General features: G+C 36.3%; 1 protein-coding gene across 1 annotated transcript in view; it reads left to right on the forward strand.

Moving 5' to 3' along the window:
* The first annotated feature begins 412 nt into the window (after positions 1–412).
* The window catches only part of LOC149298835 (protein piccolo-like), a 142,704-nt gene continuing 122,948 nt past the window's right edge, over positions 413–20,168 (forward strand). The window contains exons 1-3 of the mRNA XM_089487201.1: positions 413–629; positions 10,093–10,102; positions 15,383–16,709. Coding sequence (XP_089343327.1) covers positions 413–629; positions 10,093–10,102; positions 15,383–16,709 — 1,554 coding nt within the window. The remainder of the gene's footprint in view (positions 630–10,092; positions 10,103–15,382; positions 16,710–20,168) is intronic.

Genomic DNA, 20,168 nt, shown 5'->3' on the forward strand with positions numbered 1-20,168 from the left:
CCTCAAGAAAAACATCCATCTGTATGATACGCTGTGTCTATACATGACGGTGAAGGTAACATACGAGTCTGCAGTGCCTGATTGCAGCAATATTCGAGGTCGGCTCATCCTCCGTGTTTCTTTAAGCCGTGGCTGGAAATGGTGATGATGCGTGCTGATCACCTGCCCGAGCTGAGCATGCTCCCTGTCCCAGAGAGGAGGAGACTCACATCGGTAGGATTCCTAGCCGGGTAGCCAGCAGATCAGAAACGCCGGAGCCCATCATTATGGAGGAAGAAGCGTAGAATCCAAACAATTTCCTTCTGATTCGGTTAGCAGCCTGCTGAGAGGCGGTGAATCAAGGAGTAGCGTTAAAGTGGACTCAAGAAGCGTCTGGAGGAGGGCTTCGGCGAATTGAGCTTTAGGAGCAGTCATGGGGAACGAAGGTAGTATGGAAGGAGGAGAAGGGATGGGTGGATTTCCAGAGGGGATGGCAGGAGATGGCAAAGGAGGCTTCGCCCAGATCCCGGCTGGAATGCAGGCTGACCTTAGCCAGCTGAGCGAAGAGGAGAGGAAACAGATTGCTGCCGTGATGTCAAGGGCGCAGGAGCTGCCTAGGGGCAACCAGACGGATCGCCCACCGCTAAGGCATGGAATCTCTCTTTCATTCTCTCTAGATTCTGACAATATGTCTGAGCTTAACGAGACGTTTAAAAGCCAAAGTCTCATCCTTGAAGGGATCTTATTTTTCTCCCCCCCCCCCCCTCCCGTGAAGGACGTGCCAAGCTGCAATTTGTTGTATCGGTGACGGTGCCATTAATGTCACTTGCTGTGGGTAGAATTCGAGTTGGATGAGTAGGCTGGCTTGGGGTTAAATGGACAGACCTGTTATTGTAGTAGTAACTTGAATGGCTTTTGGGCGGCGGGCTGTCTGTCCCTTTAAATATATTCTTCATGCACGGGATCTAGGAAGTAGTATTCCGAGCACACCAGTGATCTATACCGTACAATCAATGCTGATTTCATCCCAATATATTTTCATCCAATTGATTTTTTTAAGTAAGTGTGGAGAGTGTAATTAGCGATTTTTGTGACCATATTATTGATTTTGTTTCGTCTTGTCTGTGCTCGATTACTACAGTTAATTCGAATTATAATGAGTGTTTTTTGAATTCGGATTGTGGAAGTGGTGTTACAATGATGTGTTCACTAAGTTGTGTATTTTGATCGTGCCTGATGAAGGGTGTGCAGCATTCTCTGCGGTTATATCACGGCTTACAATGGAGGGTTCTGTCCATGGTGCTGAAAGTTCTGCAGAATGGATAGAGCTGAGGTTTATGTGTGTGTGTGTGTGTGTGTGTGTGTGTGTATATATATATACACACACACACACACACACACATATAGCTATACCTCTATCTATCTATCTATCTATCTATCTATCTATCTATCATACCACCGTTCAAATGTTTGGGGTCGCTTAGCTGTGCTAACATAACCGCATGTTTTTTTTTTCTAATGATCAATTAGCCTTTTAAAGTTAAACTTGGACTAACTAACACAAGATGCCATTGGAACACAGGTGTGATGGGAGTGATAAAAAGTCCCTGTACACCTGTGAAGGTGTTCCATTAAAAATCAGCTACTATAGTCATGAGCAACATTAACAACATCTACTCTGTATTTCTGATCCATTACATTTTCTTGTAATTGCCAAAATGTGCTTTTCGCTAAAAACCAAGGCCATTCCGAAGTGACCCCAAACTTTTGAATGGTAGTGTGTGTGTATATACACCTGCTTACACTTGTTCTATACTGTTAGATGCGTGATGTTTAAATGCCATACATTTTCAGTAGGTTAAAAGATTGTCCACCGTCTTTGAGAAAATAACATGAATATCCACATATATCTCCATTTTCTCTCCTTTCTCTCATGATCATTTGTCTTTAGATCTACAACATCATGCTAAATTAGGGTATGTTTGTTGGAGTATTATTTTTCACTGGGTATTAGAGTATAAATGTTGACATCCGATTTTCCAGAATGATAATGTCAGATCATGAGGTGTTACGTAGACATGATTATTCAAGGCTCATATATATAAATATAGATATATTCATTAGGGAAAATATGCTATTTCCCTACTGTATGCTTGTCTAGTGTTCTATGTGTTCATTTGGTATTATATAATAGTATTCTTAAGCCATAGGTTAACACACAGCAAATGCTATTTATAAGCACTCCATCACACATGGTCATATATTGTTTGTTATAGAGTGATGGAATCCCCAATATTTCTGCTTAAGATGTGTACGTTTAAGTAGTATTTGCTGGGTGTGCACTGATTTCCTGCTTTGTTGTATGTACATATTGGTTACTACAGCTCAAAATAGCTATCTATTTGTTAGGGTGTGCTTCCCCTTTTTGTACTGTATTGTTTTTTTAAGCCAGACTCTAAACCATTTCATTAATAAGAATATTGCACAGCACCACCATGCACGTTAAGGGTGTGTCGGGTACTGCACCAAAACAAATGCCATATCAGCTCTAATTAGCTTAATTTAATGTATTTCCAATAATCAGGGTTCTATTGTGTTATTGTGCACGAGAAAGCCTGTCCAGGTTACTATGTCATCATATATATCCCTTTCAGTGCAACTGTTTGCAATCTATTGAAAGGGTTAGCGTAAAGGGATAATTTACTTTCTTTTAGTGTAAAGTCAGTTGAGCTATTCCAAGCTTAAGTGCACCGTGCATGTTTATGTGCAGTCTTTCCCAATAGCGAGATAATAGCGTTTAAAATAAAGGGGGATGCATTGACTTGCTCTTTTTATTTTTATAGTAAATAGAAAATATATCATGGTATTCAGTGTTAGCTCAACAAAAAGCGTGCTAGGTATAGCTTTTATTGTGCATTTCAGCCATTCGTTATAGGTTAGTGCACGCTTTCCAAGGGACCGTTTATAGACATAGTGCTATCAATGAATACAATCACTGCCAAAATGTATATTGATTGCATTTCATAACCTTTAGCTGCTTCAGCTTTCTATATCTATGGAAAGAAAATTCTTTCCATTTCTACAAACATACCCTAAATGACAACCTGTTGTATTCAGTAGGATGTGTATTAAGTTACTTTAAAGCGTTAAATCTAGGTGCTCAAGAAATAAAATGACTAATGTATTGCTCCTTATTTTCAGTTCTGGTACATGCCTAGTATTTAAGATTATATAACAATAGAAAAAAAACTATTTTTATGTCCTATATATGTACACATGTGCTAATGGTATCTGCTATGTGATTAGGAGAAGTACACATGGTTGTTATTTAGGAACAAGGTTGGTACTTTCAAATAGATAAACACCCTTTTGCCATCACACAAATATCTGTGCTTTGATGACATTTCAAGCACCATGAATAATTTTCTATCAGCAATCAAATCCGTAAGGCCTGTTATAATTTCCTACACCCTACATCAATCAAGATACTATTGTATTGTAGAGAGCTGTGGAGAAATCAACATTGTAACTGATGAGGTCATAATCATACATGTTATCCTTTAACACACACATGGCACTAAAATAAATTAAATAGGATACCGGGATCATTTTTTCTAATGGTCATTACATGGTCTTATTGGATAATCTTTAATATATAAATATTGAGATTTTTATTTGTGCAAGCATTTGTAGAGCAGGTAAAGAAAATATATAAAGAAAGAACATTGAGAAGTAATAGACAAGTCAAATGTATATCATCACCTACAGTATTACTGCATACAGGTGTTTTTAATACCTGCAGTCCAACAGATTGGATAGCAAATCCAACAATACTTATCAAAACAAGGCATTATGGAAGATATTATATTGTCACCAAAATGTTATAGCAGGCTGAATAGAGTTGGAAGATGTTTCAGATGTCATGACCCTTAATCATTCTCCTAATTTCCCATTAACTAAATGCAAGGGGAATTTTCCATGTTTATAAATTACGCAAAATGTAATATACTGCTTTGATTGTAGGATTCTGACATTGTGTTAAATATGGACCATTTTAACATTTCTGCAAATTCTCAGCAAACCTCCAAGTTTGATTTGATGTTTTCTTTGAGGTTTATCAGTTGCCAAATTCAGTAATTTATTTCATTGTAAGAAAGAGATATACATTTATAATGAACCTTAAAGGTTGTATTCTTGAAACAGACTGTACATGTTGCTTTACTCTCTTTCAAACACTGTCTATATATTTCCAAAAGCTCCTGATTTCAATACACATTTTTTCCATTGGCAGTTTAAGCGTATTTTTCTCTATGGTGGTGTACCATCTATTCTCTTTTACCCCCAATGTCCACATTTAGTGATACATTTAGTGATATGCATACTTACTGCTGAATATTCATGCAAAGGCACTGGGGTGCTTAGAATACACTCTTCCCTAAAAGCAAGGTTTAGGATGGAACCCTTTCAGAAGTAGTTCATGCCTCTTGCCCATTTGTATTCTGCACAACCTTATGTGCGATTGATGGAATTGAAATTTGTCAAACCACTTGTGTGTAATATCATTTATATGTAAAAACAGAAACATTTAAACTTATTAGTATATGTTGTCTTAGCCTTTTATTTTCTTTGAGTTATTTTATGTTGCAATTAATTAAGTTGTAATTCTTGTGTACATTGTTTTAACAATTGAGAGAGGGTATGATTTCACCTATAGTCGTGTGATAAAGAAAGTGCACTCTCTTTGAATTCTTTGGTTTTACATATCAGGACATAGTAACAATCATCTGTTCTTTAGCAGGTCTTAAATCATGTAAGTACAATCTCAAATGAACAACAACACATGACATATTACACCGTGTCATGAGCTATTCAACAAAAATAAAGCCAAAATGGAGATGCCATGTGTGAAAAACTCTTACTGCTTTCATAGGAATTAAAATGCTAAGTAGCAGACAGGTGGTGGTAATCAAATGTCCTTGATTAATTGATCATCAGCAAGTGTGACCAACTCTATAAAAAGTTAAGTTTTCGCAGTTTGCTGGTCTGGATCATTCGGGTGTGTTACCACAATGCCAAGGAGGAAATAAATCAGCAATAATCTTAGAGAAGCAATTATTGTTGCCCATCAGTCTGGGAGGGTTATAAGGCCATTTCCAAACAATTTAAAGTCCATCTTTCTACAATGGGAAAGAGTATTCAAAAGTGGAAAACATACAAGACAGTTGCCAATCTTCCCAGGAGTGGACTTCCCAGCAAATTCACCCAAAGGTCAGGCTGTGCAATGCTCAGAGAGATTGCAGAAAATCCAAGAGTTACACCTCAGACTCTATAGACCTCAGTTAACATGTTAAATGTTAAAGTTTATGACTGTGCAATTAGAAAAAGTATGAACAAGACTGAACAAGTATGATTTCTTTGGAAGGAGAAAGGAGCCTCTTCTCTCTTAAAAAAAAAAAAAAAAAAAGAAAAGAACATAGCAGCACTGCTTAGGATTTCAAAGTTGCATCTGAACAAACCAAGACTTCTGGAACAATGTTCTTTGGAGATGTGGAGTGGAGATGTTTGGCCATAATACACAGCACCACATTTGGCAAAAACCAAACACAGCTCATCAGCACAAAACCCGCATATCAACTGTCAAGCACTGTGGTGGACGGGTGATCATTTGGGCCATGAACTCCTCTGTATACCAAATCATTATAGAGCCAAATGTGAGGCCATCTGTCTGACAGCTAAAGCTTGGCCTAAATTGGGTCATGCAACAGGACAATAATCCCAAGCACACCAGCAAATCTACAACAGAATGGATAAAAAAATAAAAGAATCAAGGTGTTGCAATGGCACAGTCAAAATGCAGACAAATGCCTGCAGACTTCAATGAACTGAAGCAACATTACAAAGAAGAGTTGGCCAATGTTCCTCCATAAGAATGTGAGAGACTGATAAAGTCTTACAGAAAACAATTACTTCATGTAATTGCTGTAAGGTGAATCATAAGGTGTACTTAGTTTTTCACACGTGGCTTCTTCATTTTGGCTTTATTTTTGTTGAATAAATCATGACACCATGAACAAATGCTTGTTATTATGGCCTGCTATGTAAAACCATAGAATTCAAAGAGGGTGCACTTTCTTTACAACTGCATACATTATAATAAGCATTTTTATTACCATAAAGTGAACATTGTTATATTACATTTGGTAACAATTTGGATAGCATAATGCTCTCATTCAGGAATCTGTGACCTAAGCAGTACATACAGCGATTGTGGGGCATATAATGTGATCTACACATTTTATTAATTATAAAGTGCTACATTTGCCATAGCACTACTGGGTATGGTGACAAATGTTCAAATGATTGACAACTCTGCATTAACTTACCCAATTATATCTCAAAACACATGATTTAAAACCTGCTTCAAAATGTGGTTAGGCTGTGCCTTAATTCTTGAATGGATTAATTATGATATGAGAAGAAGGGTTGCATTAAGCATTTATGAAATCAATTTTATGCAGAAGAGATGGCAAGCAGTATAATCATCATCTTAAATATCACTGTAATATGTTTCCTTGGAATATTGACATGTATCTATATACATTTCATTGTGCTCATTCAATAAGTCTTAGACCTTTCAAGAAGGTACACTCTGGAAATAATGTTTGGTATGTGTGTAGTTTCATATTGCATTTAAATTTTAAAAAAAGGGTTGGTTTCAAGTAGGCAATCCCATGAAGGACGTTCAACAGCATTGGCCCTGCAGTGCATTAAAGAATTGATAGATAAATCATGCCTATATCTGTATCTGCTAGTTTAATTTTATAAAATGTTGAGTAAGGCTTTGCAAACTAACATAAATGTTTTCTATTTTCTATGTATGGGTCATGCAATTATCCTGGAGAAAAAAGCATGATAATGAATTACACAGAGTGCAGAGAGATAGATTTGTGGTAGAGCCATTAGCATCTGCTGCAAAATGCTTTCTTTTTGCTAGAGGATTTAGGCATGATTGGTTTCTATCAAGCACTCTTAATCTGGGATATAGCATTAATGTTAATGTATTAATATGTACACCAAATGACATGGCTGGGTACATCCACATCGATTGCTATAGTCACATTAGGTGTTTGGAAGTTTTAATTTATTATTCTTTGTTCTAAATTACATTGTAATAGGCAGATGTTTTCGGTAATCGGTGCTATCTTTTAGCATCTAATGACCTTTCCTGTTGCACGCTCTTAAGTTGTTGCTTTGTTTTTATGGGTAGATTATGTTTCCATCTGCATTATGTATCATAGGAAAAAAATTGTAATAGGAGGGAGCGAGGAATGAAATCTTGCTGAATAACTCTGTGTCTGTTGTATCCCATGCGCAAGACTGGACTGGTTCTTAAAATTGGCTCTTGCACTTCAAGGCCATCTGCAGATAAATGACTTCATTTCAGCCATAAAGCTGGCAACCACACACTGTAGGATCAAATTTACTATACATGCGTATATAAATATATATAAATAAGTGGCTCCTGTGGACCGCCTCCTATGTACACTAAAACTTCCTGGTTGAACCAGAATCCAGCATGTGTTTAACACCTAGTAATCAACCAATATACTCTTCTTCGTCGGGGTGAAACTTTATCAGCATTATTGTTATCAACATTGTAATTTATATCCTTGCTCTATGGCCTTTCAAACAGTAAACCTTTGTAAACAGACTATGAAGTATACAATTAAATACTTTGCTCCAGATGTCCGGAGACATAAAGGGGGTGGAGCCAAAAGTAGGCAGGATTGTGACGCTACATTACTTCACCTTCTTTGGGTTCCACCCCCTTTTGTCCTGGGATGTCTGGAGGTCATTTACATACACTATTTGAACTCAATGATCCCTGTACACAATGCATTGTGCATAGGCAATTGCTAATCAACTTCTTGTAATTATATCCAGCATTCATTCCAGCTCAATAACTGTTTTACTCGTTGTTTACCATCACAGGTAGACTCTAATGAACAGAGAGTTATGGCAAGATTAGCCTATTAAATTGTGTGCTAGGGAAGGAAATAAACATTATTAGTAAAAAAAAATACCTTCCTTCCTTAACTTCCACTCTTCTTCTTTTTCTTCTACCACCTCATTTTTTCCCCTTCTAGATACAGCCATTTTTTATTCCTCTACTGACCCCAATGTCTTGTTGTCATTGACTACTACGTACCTAATCCAATTAGGCCTTCAAATTCTGAGAAATACAGGATTTTGTTCTTGCTTTTTAGAGACAATGTATTCTGCCCTATATGCATACCTGGGAACCTGTAGGCTCCGGGGAAATGGTTAGGGTGTGGAGCATGTCCGGGCCCCGCTCCCACGATCCAGATGATTCGGGCGTTGACACGGGGTAACCGGTGCTTCTCCCGGAGAGTTCCCAGGTATGCCTATAGGCCTCTTACAGTTCTTCTCCATACTTACTCTAAGCAGCTGCATAACTAGCTAGCACCCTCTCTGATTCATATAAACCTTCATGGAAACAAATGGTATTTGTACTGGAATACTAAAACTGAACCCATCAATTAATACTTATTGGAAGTGATAAATACAATAATGCATGCATTGTATGCTGGAAGAACATTTTACATGATCTACGGGACGTTCAGAAAACAAATATGCTTTAGTCGTGTGCTCTGCAAACAATGTGTGGTATCAGCAGGAAGTGATTGTGTTCAGGTATGATGACCAAAGGGGAGATAAGGAGCCAGCTGGCCGAAAAGATAAAGAGCCCATTTCACACATGGTCACATGCAGTAATACAAGCATAATATGTGTACATGAATCTTGATTTCATCTTAATGGTGGATTTTAACCCAGGCCCTTAAGGGTGGTAGGTAAGTTGCTGCATCAAATGAACGCTATGATCTATTGACATAGGAGTCGGGCATTTATCTCCTATACATATGTTTATTTTATTATTAAAATGCTTTAGGAGTATGTCTAATTTTGAATAAACAGTAATTATATTATTACTTATACAATACATATATTTTGTTTGCACACTAAGGAAATATTTTGGGCATGATTTAGTTTTTTCAATATGTACTGTCATCTACCACAAACATGTAATTATTAAATAACAGTTCAGCATGGTAGCATACATTAAAACAATACCAATTTCTTTTAATTACATATTGCTGCACAGTAAGATTGGTTGCACACAGATATTCAAATTAGTTTTCACAGAAATAAGTACAAATATAAAATTTAATTCTAAGAATTTTTATTATCTTTTACCAGTTATTAGGTAAAAGTTAGGGGTGGGCCAGTCTGGGGACAGGAGGACAATGGTTACCATCAAATTGTCTATTTTAGAGTGAGTGTGTTTATATAAGTTTGTGCTAAAATAAATGTGTGTATAGGGTTGGGTGCTAGTGTGTGTGTACTAATTACTGGGGGGGTACTCCTCGAAAGCATTTCTTTATAGTTTACAGAGACAGAGCGCCGGGCTCTCGGACTGCCAGGTTGTTAGCAAAGCTGTAGCTAGCCCCCTCAGGTATTTTTTACAGAGGTTATTTTATTGACACTGCATTTACACATACCTGCCCATTAACACACATATACACAAACACTGCCCTTACCCACAACTGCCCATAAACACATAAATACATATACATTGCCCTTACATGCTGCCTTTACACATACACTGCCCTTACATACACCTTCCCATAAACACATATATACATACACTGCCCTTATACATGACCGCCTTTACCAGCACCTTCCCATTAACACATATATACATACACTGCCCTCACACACACACCTGCCCACACATACTGCCTTGACACACCTGTCCAAACACACACATGTATGCACATACACTGCACTCATAGACCCGTGCCTTTACACACACATATACACATACACTTTCCTTACACCCCTTTCTCCCCATCTCTTACCTTTCTCATCCTTCATCCTCCATCCTGTTGTTGGAGCATGAGGTCTGTCATTTCAGACCTCTGCTTTAATGCTCCCTCATCACTATGTACCAGCTATTGATGCAGAGAGCTGGGATGATGTCATATCCTGGTGCTCGGCCTCAATAGCCGGCATGTAGTGATTAGGGCGCACCGAAGCCAAGGTCTGAAGCAACACACCTCGCGATCTGTAATGTTGAGCCGGTTAGAGGGACATTTGGATCTCCCCAACCAGCCCTGCTCATCAGGTGCCCACTAAGCAGGGCTGGTTGGGGAGATCACAATCTTATACATGCCTCAGCGGGGTCCTGAAGACCGGCCAAGGGGAGGCAGCCTCTACACTTGCCCTTTCCCTATAGATACGCTTCTTTTTCAGGGTCTTCATGGTGAATCACATTGTTATTAAACTATGTTAAACCATTATTGTGAGTTTTAATAGTAGAAGGGATCTTTGTTCACAATGAAGACAGACCAACTCTTGATTTCCTACTAAAACCCTATTCCCTACTATATACTGTTTTGCATGTGGATACACTTTTCCCAACTACACATCAACTGTTTTACATAGCGGCATTCTTCCCAATTCACTAATGGCTGTAGTTGTTTGCTCTAGAAATACGTGTCTTTCACTTTGTGCACATACTGAAAATAGTTGCACTGCCAAGTGACATATAAAGATAGGATTTCACTGGGTACTAAAATCCTGAAAACTACTTTAAAAGAAAATCCATTTCTAATAAAACTTATTGTTTAATGAGATTCAACTAAAATTGACACATCCAAACACTAATAAAATTAATAGACAGACAGTCCCCCCCTAACCCTCACACGAGGAGGACGGTGATACATGGGCAAAATGAACACTAATAGCTGTTCTATTAAGCTATAGAACATCAGCTATGGATAAATATATTTTCCTGACAAGTAGCCCTAGGTGGTCTTGTCCTGCTTGTAGTATCAATGCCTAAGCACAACAAAGTATCTAGAGGGACAAGATACAAACTTACTGGATTAAACTATCACAAACCCAATGTGTTTCCCCAAAGTCATCCTTACAGTATCAGAGGATGTATTATGAGCCTAATACTTTCCTTACTGTCTTCACTTTTTCTTTGTTGCATATTTGTGTTACCACTTCTATATAATCACACCTTGCTGTGGATATTGGATAATAGAGAATCAAGATGAATCAATCCACATCCTCTGATCCACATTAAAACCACCTGATGTGTCAGAGTTCACATAAAGTTAAACAGCTTCGTCTTTAGCAACCTGTTAGCAGTTGGACTGCCAATTCCCATGTATGGCAACAGGAATCATTATGGAAAAAGAAAAGGAGATGGAGCACTATGATACAATTGTAACAGAATAAAACAAAATATTGTGCAAGTATCTTATCACAAAAGAAAAACCAATGATACTTAAGTAAACTGTTAGAGGGTCCTGAAGAGCTTCATTTGAGAATCAATATTCAGAGGTTGGGATCTGAAAAAATAGAAGAAGAAAAAATAAAGACAAGCTGATTTACTGAGCAATACTATGATCTGCTCCTGCAAATGTGAGTTGAACTACAGAGGGGGAGATTGTGTATTCAGAATCGTATCACATTGCCCCGTGCCCTCACTCACTACTTAAGTATCATTTTTTTCTTTTCTGATGAAATACTTGCACAATATTTTGTTATATTCTGTATCATAGCGCTCCATCTACTTTTCTTTCTCAGTTTTGTAAAGGGTGTTAAAGGGAACCAGCACCTTAAATGTTGCAGAGCAGCTTTGGCAAAAAGGTTAAACATCAAAGATAGCACCTAATAACATCTTTTGCACTTTTCCAGGAATCATTATGGGTTAACAGTTATAAACAGTTATAAAATTGAAGGAAAAATAGAAATGTGCAATATTTTTAAATATGGCTCATGCTGGAGTAGGTAATTTAGTTATTTAATGGAAATGTTTTGAATAGTATTTTGGATGAACATATGCTTTTCTTGATAAAGCCCCTGTTACTTTGTGTTTTGATGTTGATGCTGAGCAAATTAAATCTTCCCAGAAATGCCTGCAAAATGTAGACTGTTTCAAGATTAATTGAATATATCCTTGTAGCTATTAGATAACTGCATTTTGTAATTTTAAACCAGATATTCGTTTAGTATTCCATTAAAGTTATGTGCTTTGATATTAATGTTTTTTGGTTTGTTTTTAAAGAAGCCATTAATTTGTATTTAACAGAATATTTAATATTGTATTGGCACTTTTTTATTAAAAGTTAAGTGATTAAACCAATTGAGTTAAGTCTTGAGAGGATTCTGTAAAATCTATGTAGGCAAAGTGACCAATATGTGCTTTACATATTGCCCAGTTGGTTCAACTGGAAAATAAAGGGGCATTTTTAATTTGGGAACAAAATGTGTTGCCCCGTGCCCTCACTCACTTCTCATTCACACTCTTAATACATCCCTACCTTCTCTGCCAGCCACTTACGCTTCTGCCATCCGCTTCCGCATCTTCTTCTCCATTTTCTTCTCTATTCTATTTTCAATCTTCAAAACATAATCTTATTTCTTCGTCTGCATCTCCACGGACATAACCCGGCTATTTCTGCCAAAATGGCAGTGACGTGGTGATGTCTTCCCGGTTCCTCCAATCAGGGGAAAGGACGTCACTGCAAGCGCCGCCATATTGCCCTCAGATTAACTACAGTCTTAAAAAAATTCGTAACTATATTTGTGCTATTTGCATGCTATTTTTGTTAATTTTTCTCCATTTTTGAGATGTGTTAATAGGCAAATGTGGTAAAGCCTACCGCACAGGTCAAGGTCATTATTTCTGATTTTCATATTTGTGTGGCTTCCTACATGTCAACAAATTGGCACCCACTGTAAAAACAAACCCAATTGACAAGGTCAATATTTTCTTTTAACTACACTTAGAAACATAGAAATTGACTTGATTACAACCATTCAACTCATCTAGTATGCCCATTTTTTTCTGCTGTTATGACACAAATCCCTTACAAGACAGAGGACAATCAAATATTGATATTGATTATAGAACCGACAAGTGACAACCATTATGCAGAAAATGCAAAAAATGAATGTGAAGTTTATAGCTTATCTCAAACTCTTGTGAGCATCACTCCTTTCAAAATGCTGTCACTTGTGCAATTGATTGTCCTATTACTATCACTTACATATTCATTAAACCTTAGCTGTAGAAAACAAATGGTCCACTCAATACATTAAGCTAAGAGAAAGTGAAGGACCGTCTTCATAAAGCTTACAACATAAAAACTGTAGCTGCAAGTTCAGGACTAGTTTATTCTGGACATCCCATGTCAGAAGGCCTGTTACCTCCTAAGTCTGTTAAAAAATGTTTTAGCATAAAATAAGGCAGTCCATGAAAAATACTTAGAAAAGACACATTTTGCGGGCTGATCACAAACAGGTGGGACAAATAGGATCATATGCAGGAATGGGCAGGGCCCCCTTTAAACTTTACATATGGAGAATCCAACCCTCCCCAGTTGATTCAGTTTAGGAGGAATGTTCATGTTTTTTTGATCGTTATAGTACTTTTTGGAAGGTGATAATAGCTGTTACTCTGGAGAGTAACGATAACTATAAAATTGTGGTACACTTTTTATGTGGGAAGTTTTATTAAACCTCTGATACACTTCTTATTCCGTAATTCAAATTGAATGGCGTTTTCAGTTTCAGTGTAGTTTCAGCCGTTACAGTTTTATAATAAATTATATTAATACACTGTGCATTTCATTTTACAGCTTTACAATCCACAGATTTTTTTTCCGCTTGGAAAAAAAGAAAAGGGAATCAGTAAGAGCAGCTGTGAGTTGCCATTTCAGAACAATGATTTTAATAATGGGGAGCCCACTTTTACTATCCAAGCACCATATGTGCATGATAAGGTCAAACACACTAAATTTTAAAGTTCATATAGAATGTTAATTAATTCACTTTCTAGAATAACTCATGCAAATAAACATTTTCATATACTGCACCAAATGGCATAGCTGGCATCTCAAGTTCTACTATTTCAGTTTCTACTTAAAATGATATTATTCTTTCAAACATTAACCTTTTGTCAAGGCTGGTGTTAGAATATACTGCTGTGTACCATATTCCCATTTCTAATACAGATTTTTTATTCTTAAACATAATTATTGGTATGTTTTATTATTTTAACGAATGTGGAATGGAATGGAGGGGGGGTGTTCATTCACATTGCAGTATGAAACCTTATACCTGGCAATTCCATATTATTATATCCCAATATCTTCTAAAATTATGAATTTATAACTCTTCTGTGTAGTAAAGCATAAAACATTATGTTCTGTTTATATCCACCCGTTATTACTTAAGTTAAATACTCAAGTTTCAAATCTGGAGAACTTTTGCCATCAAAATACAGTTTATATCATAGCAAACTGTAAAAGTAGAAATTACACACACTAAAATCAGAAGAAATGTGTTCTAGCTTCTGCTCATAGTCTAAAATAAGGAAAGTAGAATACATATGATACAGCTGCATGCACACATCATCTACTTTTCACATTGTAGTGTCTTTTATGACTAAATTTGTGTTCCAAAATGATCCCCCTGAATAACCTACACTACTGCAGTTTTAATTTCACCTGCCACGTCAGTGTTACGAGGGATAGTATTATCATGGATGTTATGCCCTAATTTATGGAATCAAATCATTGAGTCCTCATCGTTGGATGAGATCCTAAAACACAGTGTTTATATGGTATTTTAATTGATTGTTTTAATTACAAAAGCTCAGTCGTTGTTATTCTACATGTATTCAGCTGAGTGAATGTATTCTATATACTGCTTATCTATGTTTTTATGGATGCGTAAGGATGTAGAGTGGTAAAAGTAGACCAATGAACATGAGCATATATATATGTTCCTTTTAGTGTTCCTTGGTACCTAAGAGCTCTGAGCAAAGTACATAGATGATTTTTACATGTCTGACTGTATACTAATTTACAGTGTTATTAGTCACTTGTCTATTACATTACATTATAATAATTCAAAGTTCTTTAAACGTTTTCAGTCTATATGTTAAAATTAAATAAGCTTTAATTGTGGGTTAAAAAATTAGATGTTGAAATTAGTGGTTCATGATTGTGTAGATTTATAACACTCTTTAACGTGGTATTAGGAGATTGCGTGCTAAATATACACAATACTTTTATGTAACCCTTAACAATATCATGTAATATAGTAAAGAAAATTGTTAATTCACTGGATTAATAATCTATGAAATTGATGCAAAAATCAATGTCAAGAACTGTGGTTTTACAATGCCAGAAGCAATTTTCAGAACTTGGCTATTGGCTAATATATATCAATACTAAAGGGTATAATGTTTTATTCAAAACAATTCTGCCTGTATTGATTTTTTTTCTTTTCTTTTTAGATATCCTAACATAGATACAAATCAGTCTCCGAGACATCCAAGCAAACCTCCTGATCCAGGACCAACTGGTTTAAGCAAAAGCAGAACAGTAGATGCATTCAAGACAGAAATGAAAACACCTGGAAGAAGCCCTTCAACTATGAGCTTAAAAGAACCACGATCCAAACCTGAAATTAAAGAAGAGCAGAAGCCAAGCATGATGACTGGTTTTCTGACCGACAGCAATCCATTAAGTGTTGTCTCTTCTGTAGTTAACAAATTGAATCCATTTGATGCAAAATCTGATCCCGGTGCAAATCAAGAAGAAAACTTGAAGAAACAGAAAGAACATGAAAAAATTGAAGATCCTGGAGAAAAAGTTAAACCTCCACATCTACTTCAACAATCACCAGGACATACACAACATTCACAACATCCACAAGGGCCTGTGAAGTCCACTGATACTATTACACCCACACAACAGCAACCTAGTAAATCTTCACAATCAGGGCCAAAGCTAATTCCTTTGCAACAGAGTACTTCAAAGTTTCCAACACAGTCATCTAGCACCACAAAACCATCTTCGCATACCCCTCCTCCCAAAGAACCACTGTCTCATGTAAAAGATCCCATTAAACCGGTGGCTCAAGAGTCAAAACATACTACCTCATCATCCCAGTTTCAAGGACCTAAAAAGGAAACCATTAAACATGACCAATCTGTTACCCATGGACCAATGGATATGGGTAAACAGAACATGCAACAATCCAGACCTCTGACACAATCTAGATATTCATTAGAGGTTGCAAAAGGACCACCACACACAACTGAACCTGCAAAAAAACTAATAAAAGAGCCTGAAAAACAACCCACCCAACCCCAAGGCCCTGCCAAACAAATTATGCAACAAGCTGGGCCCACCGGAAAAACTATACAGCAGGCCATAAATATGAAACAACCAATCCAGCAAACACTGCCTTTACAACAACAAACCATAACATCTATGACTTCAAAACAAACAGCACAAAAGCCAGAGCCTTCAAAACCGCCAGACACTAAACAGTCATCCCAGAGTCCCAGAAAGCCAACACCTGGTTTAAACCAATCTGCTAAAATGTTACCACAGCAGCAAGACAAATTTCCTGAAAAAATACCAGAACCCGAAAAACAGCAACAAGATTCAACACTGGCGATGTCCAAAGTATCTGAAAAGACTATTTGTCCACTTTGCAGTACTACAGAATTGCTTCTCAACACAAACGAAAAGGCCAACTATAATACATGCACTCAATGCCACACTACAGTATGTAGTTTATGTGGCTTTAATCCCAATCCTCATATGACTGAGGTAGGCATGCTTCAAAGTTATTATCTACTTTATTGGTGAAATAATGTTTAATATGCTGCAACATATACTTAAATAAGGCAAAACACTGGGTTAGCCAAGGTACAATAAGCAAAGGAAGCTCCCTCCAGTTGAAATGTAAAACTATCTCCTGATCTGCAGTTCAGTTTCACATTGCTGCTGTAATTGGAAACAGTGTAATTGAGCTGCTGTTGAGAGCTGTAGAAAGTTTGTGTGTTTTAAATAGTCTGCACAGTAAACTCTCACATTTATCACATTATCACACAGCATTGAAATTAGATTACAGAAAGCAATGTTTCGGGGGAGATTTCTTAACTTTCAGCGTGCGTCTATAAAGCTTAAATTTAATAACAGTCACATTAAGGATTGTTTGACTAATAAATATTTTTGAGGGGTTTGGGTGTTATGTCTGCAATTTGTGTATCATATCTTCTAAACCTGGAAGGTCATGTTGTTAGCCATATGATATTCTGGGTGGTTTTTCCTGCGGAGATACCACAATCAGCCAATTCTTTGTGGCGATGCTAGTGAAGCCCTGCAGATCAAAGGAAATCCTTTCCTCCGTTGACTTTCATTTTCGGTTTTGTTCTTCTGAGATATATTGTTTACCATAATGCAGTATAAAGAGAAGACATGGGGTCTTTCTGCCACGATGTTGACTATTCCAGTTCAGCTTTAGAAGCCTTCAGCATAAAAAGCAAAAGTACTACTTCTCTTAAAGCAAGAGATGGCTATCACTGTGCCACTCTGATTGCATAGGACTAAAATGATCACTCACGAGGGCTGACATTTACTACCAAAAAGATAATACAATTTACTTTTTTATTTTATTCACTAAAAGGATAGTTGTCAGGGAAGTTTGCTTGCTGGAGAGTGGTGGTTCAGCTCCATTATGAAGAGTGAATCCCAGTGATCTTCTGCTGCAAGAAGAGCTTGGCTGTCCCTGTGCAATGTGTAGTTTAATGAATAGTTTATTAATATTAGTAAAGTGAGAACAACTGTCCTGCTAATTCTCCCTTTAGTGAATAAAGCACATTGTATCTATAATCTCTGTATTAAAGCTGTCACTTTTCACAGATATTTACATTTTATTGTTCTGCGCACCAACTAAACACATGTAATGTTTATACTTTAAAATAAGCAAAACTCTGTGTGTATATACCATGGGAAAGTCATCATAACTACTTTTTGAACAATATAGTAACAATACAGAACAGGAAATTTATTTCATAATACTGGCTTTATCGCAAGCTACCACTTACCTCAGCTTTGATGATGTTAACTAGATGTTGCTAACATGATTATATTTACTTTTAAAGCTTAAGGCAGTTTTTTAATTTACAAATTTAGTTATTCCAAAAGCCGTGAAGGTAACCATTCCCCTAAGCACAGACCTAAAAACCGGTTAAAACTAGATGTGCTCAATAAAAAATATAACGTCATCTGAATCTGTTTTATAAGTGCATAAAATAAATATAAAAATTGCCAACATTGTATAGATACAGTGAGGAAAAGACTTTTGATGAAATAACATAATAAGTATAATAATAATAATATGAAATAATATTAAATAAAAAAGAAATTTAAAAAAATAGAATAAAAGAAAATCATGATTTTTTACTCATCATTGTTTAATAATATGATAAATATATGGAATAAAAGAAGAAATAAAAATACTTATGCTTTTATCATATTTTCTGAAAAAGATTCATAAAAACATATTTTTTATATTTTAAAAGTTAATCTCTTATTTGATATTTGCATTTGCGTGTGACTTTTGATTACACAGTGAGAAACCTTTGATGACATTTTAAATGATACAATGCTTTTAAAACATAAGTAAATTATACATTGATATGAATAGCTAACGAGCTTGACTACAGTGTGCCATCTGCACCTTTGTTATTGTTCCCAGGCAACTGTAATTTACAACTGTACAGCCTCACGTGATGATCATCGCTGTTCTCTGGTTAAAGCAAGAGCAGGATGTGTATTTAATTCTTTGTTTGAGGAGACAAGATAATCTGTATTTTCAAATCCTGGTAATGTTCAATTTGTTGATGGCTTTGTGCATCACTGAAACATTTGCCCCATTTCCTTCCAAATATTTTATTTATATTTTATAGGACAGAACAGACTGATTTTTGTTCTTTTGTAAATTAGTGAACGTTAAAAAAAAAAATAGACCTATATATATTCCCCAAATTTAAAACCGTTCCTTATTATAGATTCCCATACCATAATTAATTCACTGAAAATAACGAATAAAATACATGTAGTGCATATTTCAACAATGGGATTATGTGAATTGATTCAGGTGGATAAATACGGAGAGAAAGTGGCTGTAAATATTTATCAAGCAAGAAGTACATAGACGTGTAAACTTTGATGGCAGATAAGAACCAGTTGGCCCATCTAGTCTGCCCATTTCCCTGCTGTAAAGACTCAAACCGTAATCAGTCCTTGGTCATGTCTTAGATTCAGGACAGCTCTATGCCTATCCAATGCATGTTCAAATTTCTTTACTGCATTAACCTCTACCACTACTACTGCCGGGGAGAGGGTTAAATGCGCTGGAAAATCTGCAGGATTTAAATTTTGTGCTGGAGCTTTCTTCCCAAGTATTGCTGTTCTTTGTATCATCAAGGCTTTTTGTCCAGAAGTAGCTGTGCGTACGTATAACAAAAAGAGACAGGTGTGAGACATGCATATTGGTTTATGGTTGGCTTTGTGTACACTTTTCCCTTTGTTCCCTACTTCTTTGAATATTATTTAAAGTACAATTGTGCTCTCATTATATAATTTCAATTTGACAGTGCTATTGAATTTTTTTTCCCATAACGCCTGACTGCAAATTGTTGTAAAATTCAGATTCCCTGCTAGAATTGCAATTTCATCAAACCCTGCAAATGTCACTAAAATCCACCGAGTAGTTCCTGAGAACCTAACTGCTAAACAAAATTTATTTGCAAGAGGCACGTTACAATATTTACATCCAGAATATATTAAACAAGAATAATATCTTGTGTAGAAAAAAAAAAAGAGAGACCCAAAGGTGCCTGGTCCCCAACTGACCTCAATGGCACTCAACGGGTTAATATTAATTCTCTTAATATACATAATTGCCAAGCACAATCCAAGTTCATGTTGACATCAACACACAAAGCCTATTGTGGGAAATGCCAAACTTGAAACATAGTGTTTACTTATGTGTGTGTGTGTGTCATTATATGGAAAATAAAAAAACACACAGCTGGTTTTCTAGTAACAGCATCAAATATTTGCAAAGACAATGGTTAGGGCTCTCAAAATGTACAGCTTGGAGGAGCTAAGAAAGGGAGGGGATGTGATGAAACGCTTTAATAGATAAAATAATTTTCAAATGTAGTTGATAATTTATAGAAGTTTCTTTCATGTTAGAGCAATAGGTCATAATCTAAA

The sequence above is a fragment of the Sceloporus occidentalis genome, unplaced genomic scaffold, assembly GCF_023333645.1.
Source record: "Sceloporus occidentalis isolate IW3139 unplaced genomic scaffold, rSceOcc1.0.p SCAF_31, whole genome shotgun sequence".
Classification (NCBI taxonomy): Eukaryota; Metazoa; Chordata; class Lepidosauria; order Squamata; family Phrynosomatidae; genus Sceloporus; species Sceloporus occidentalis.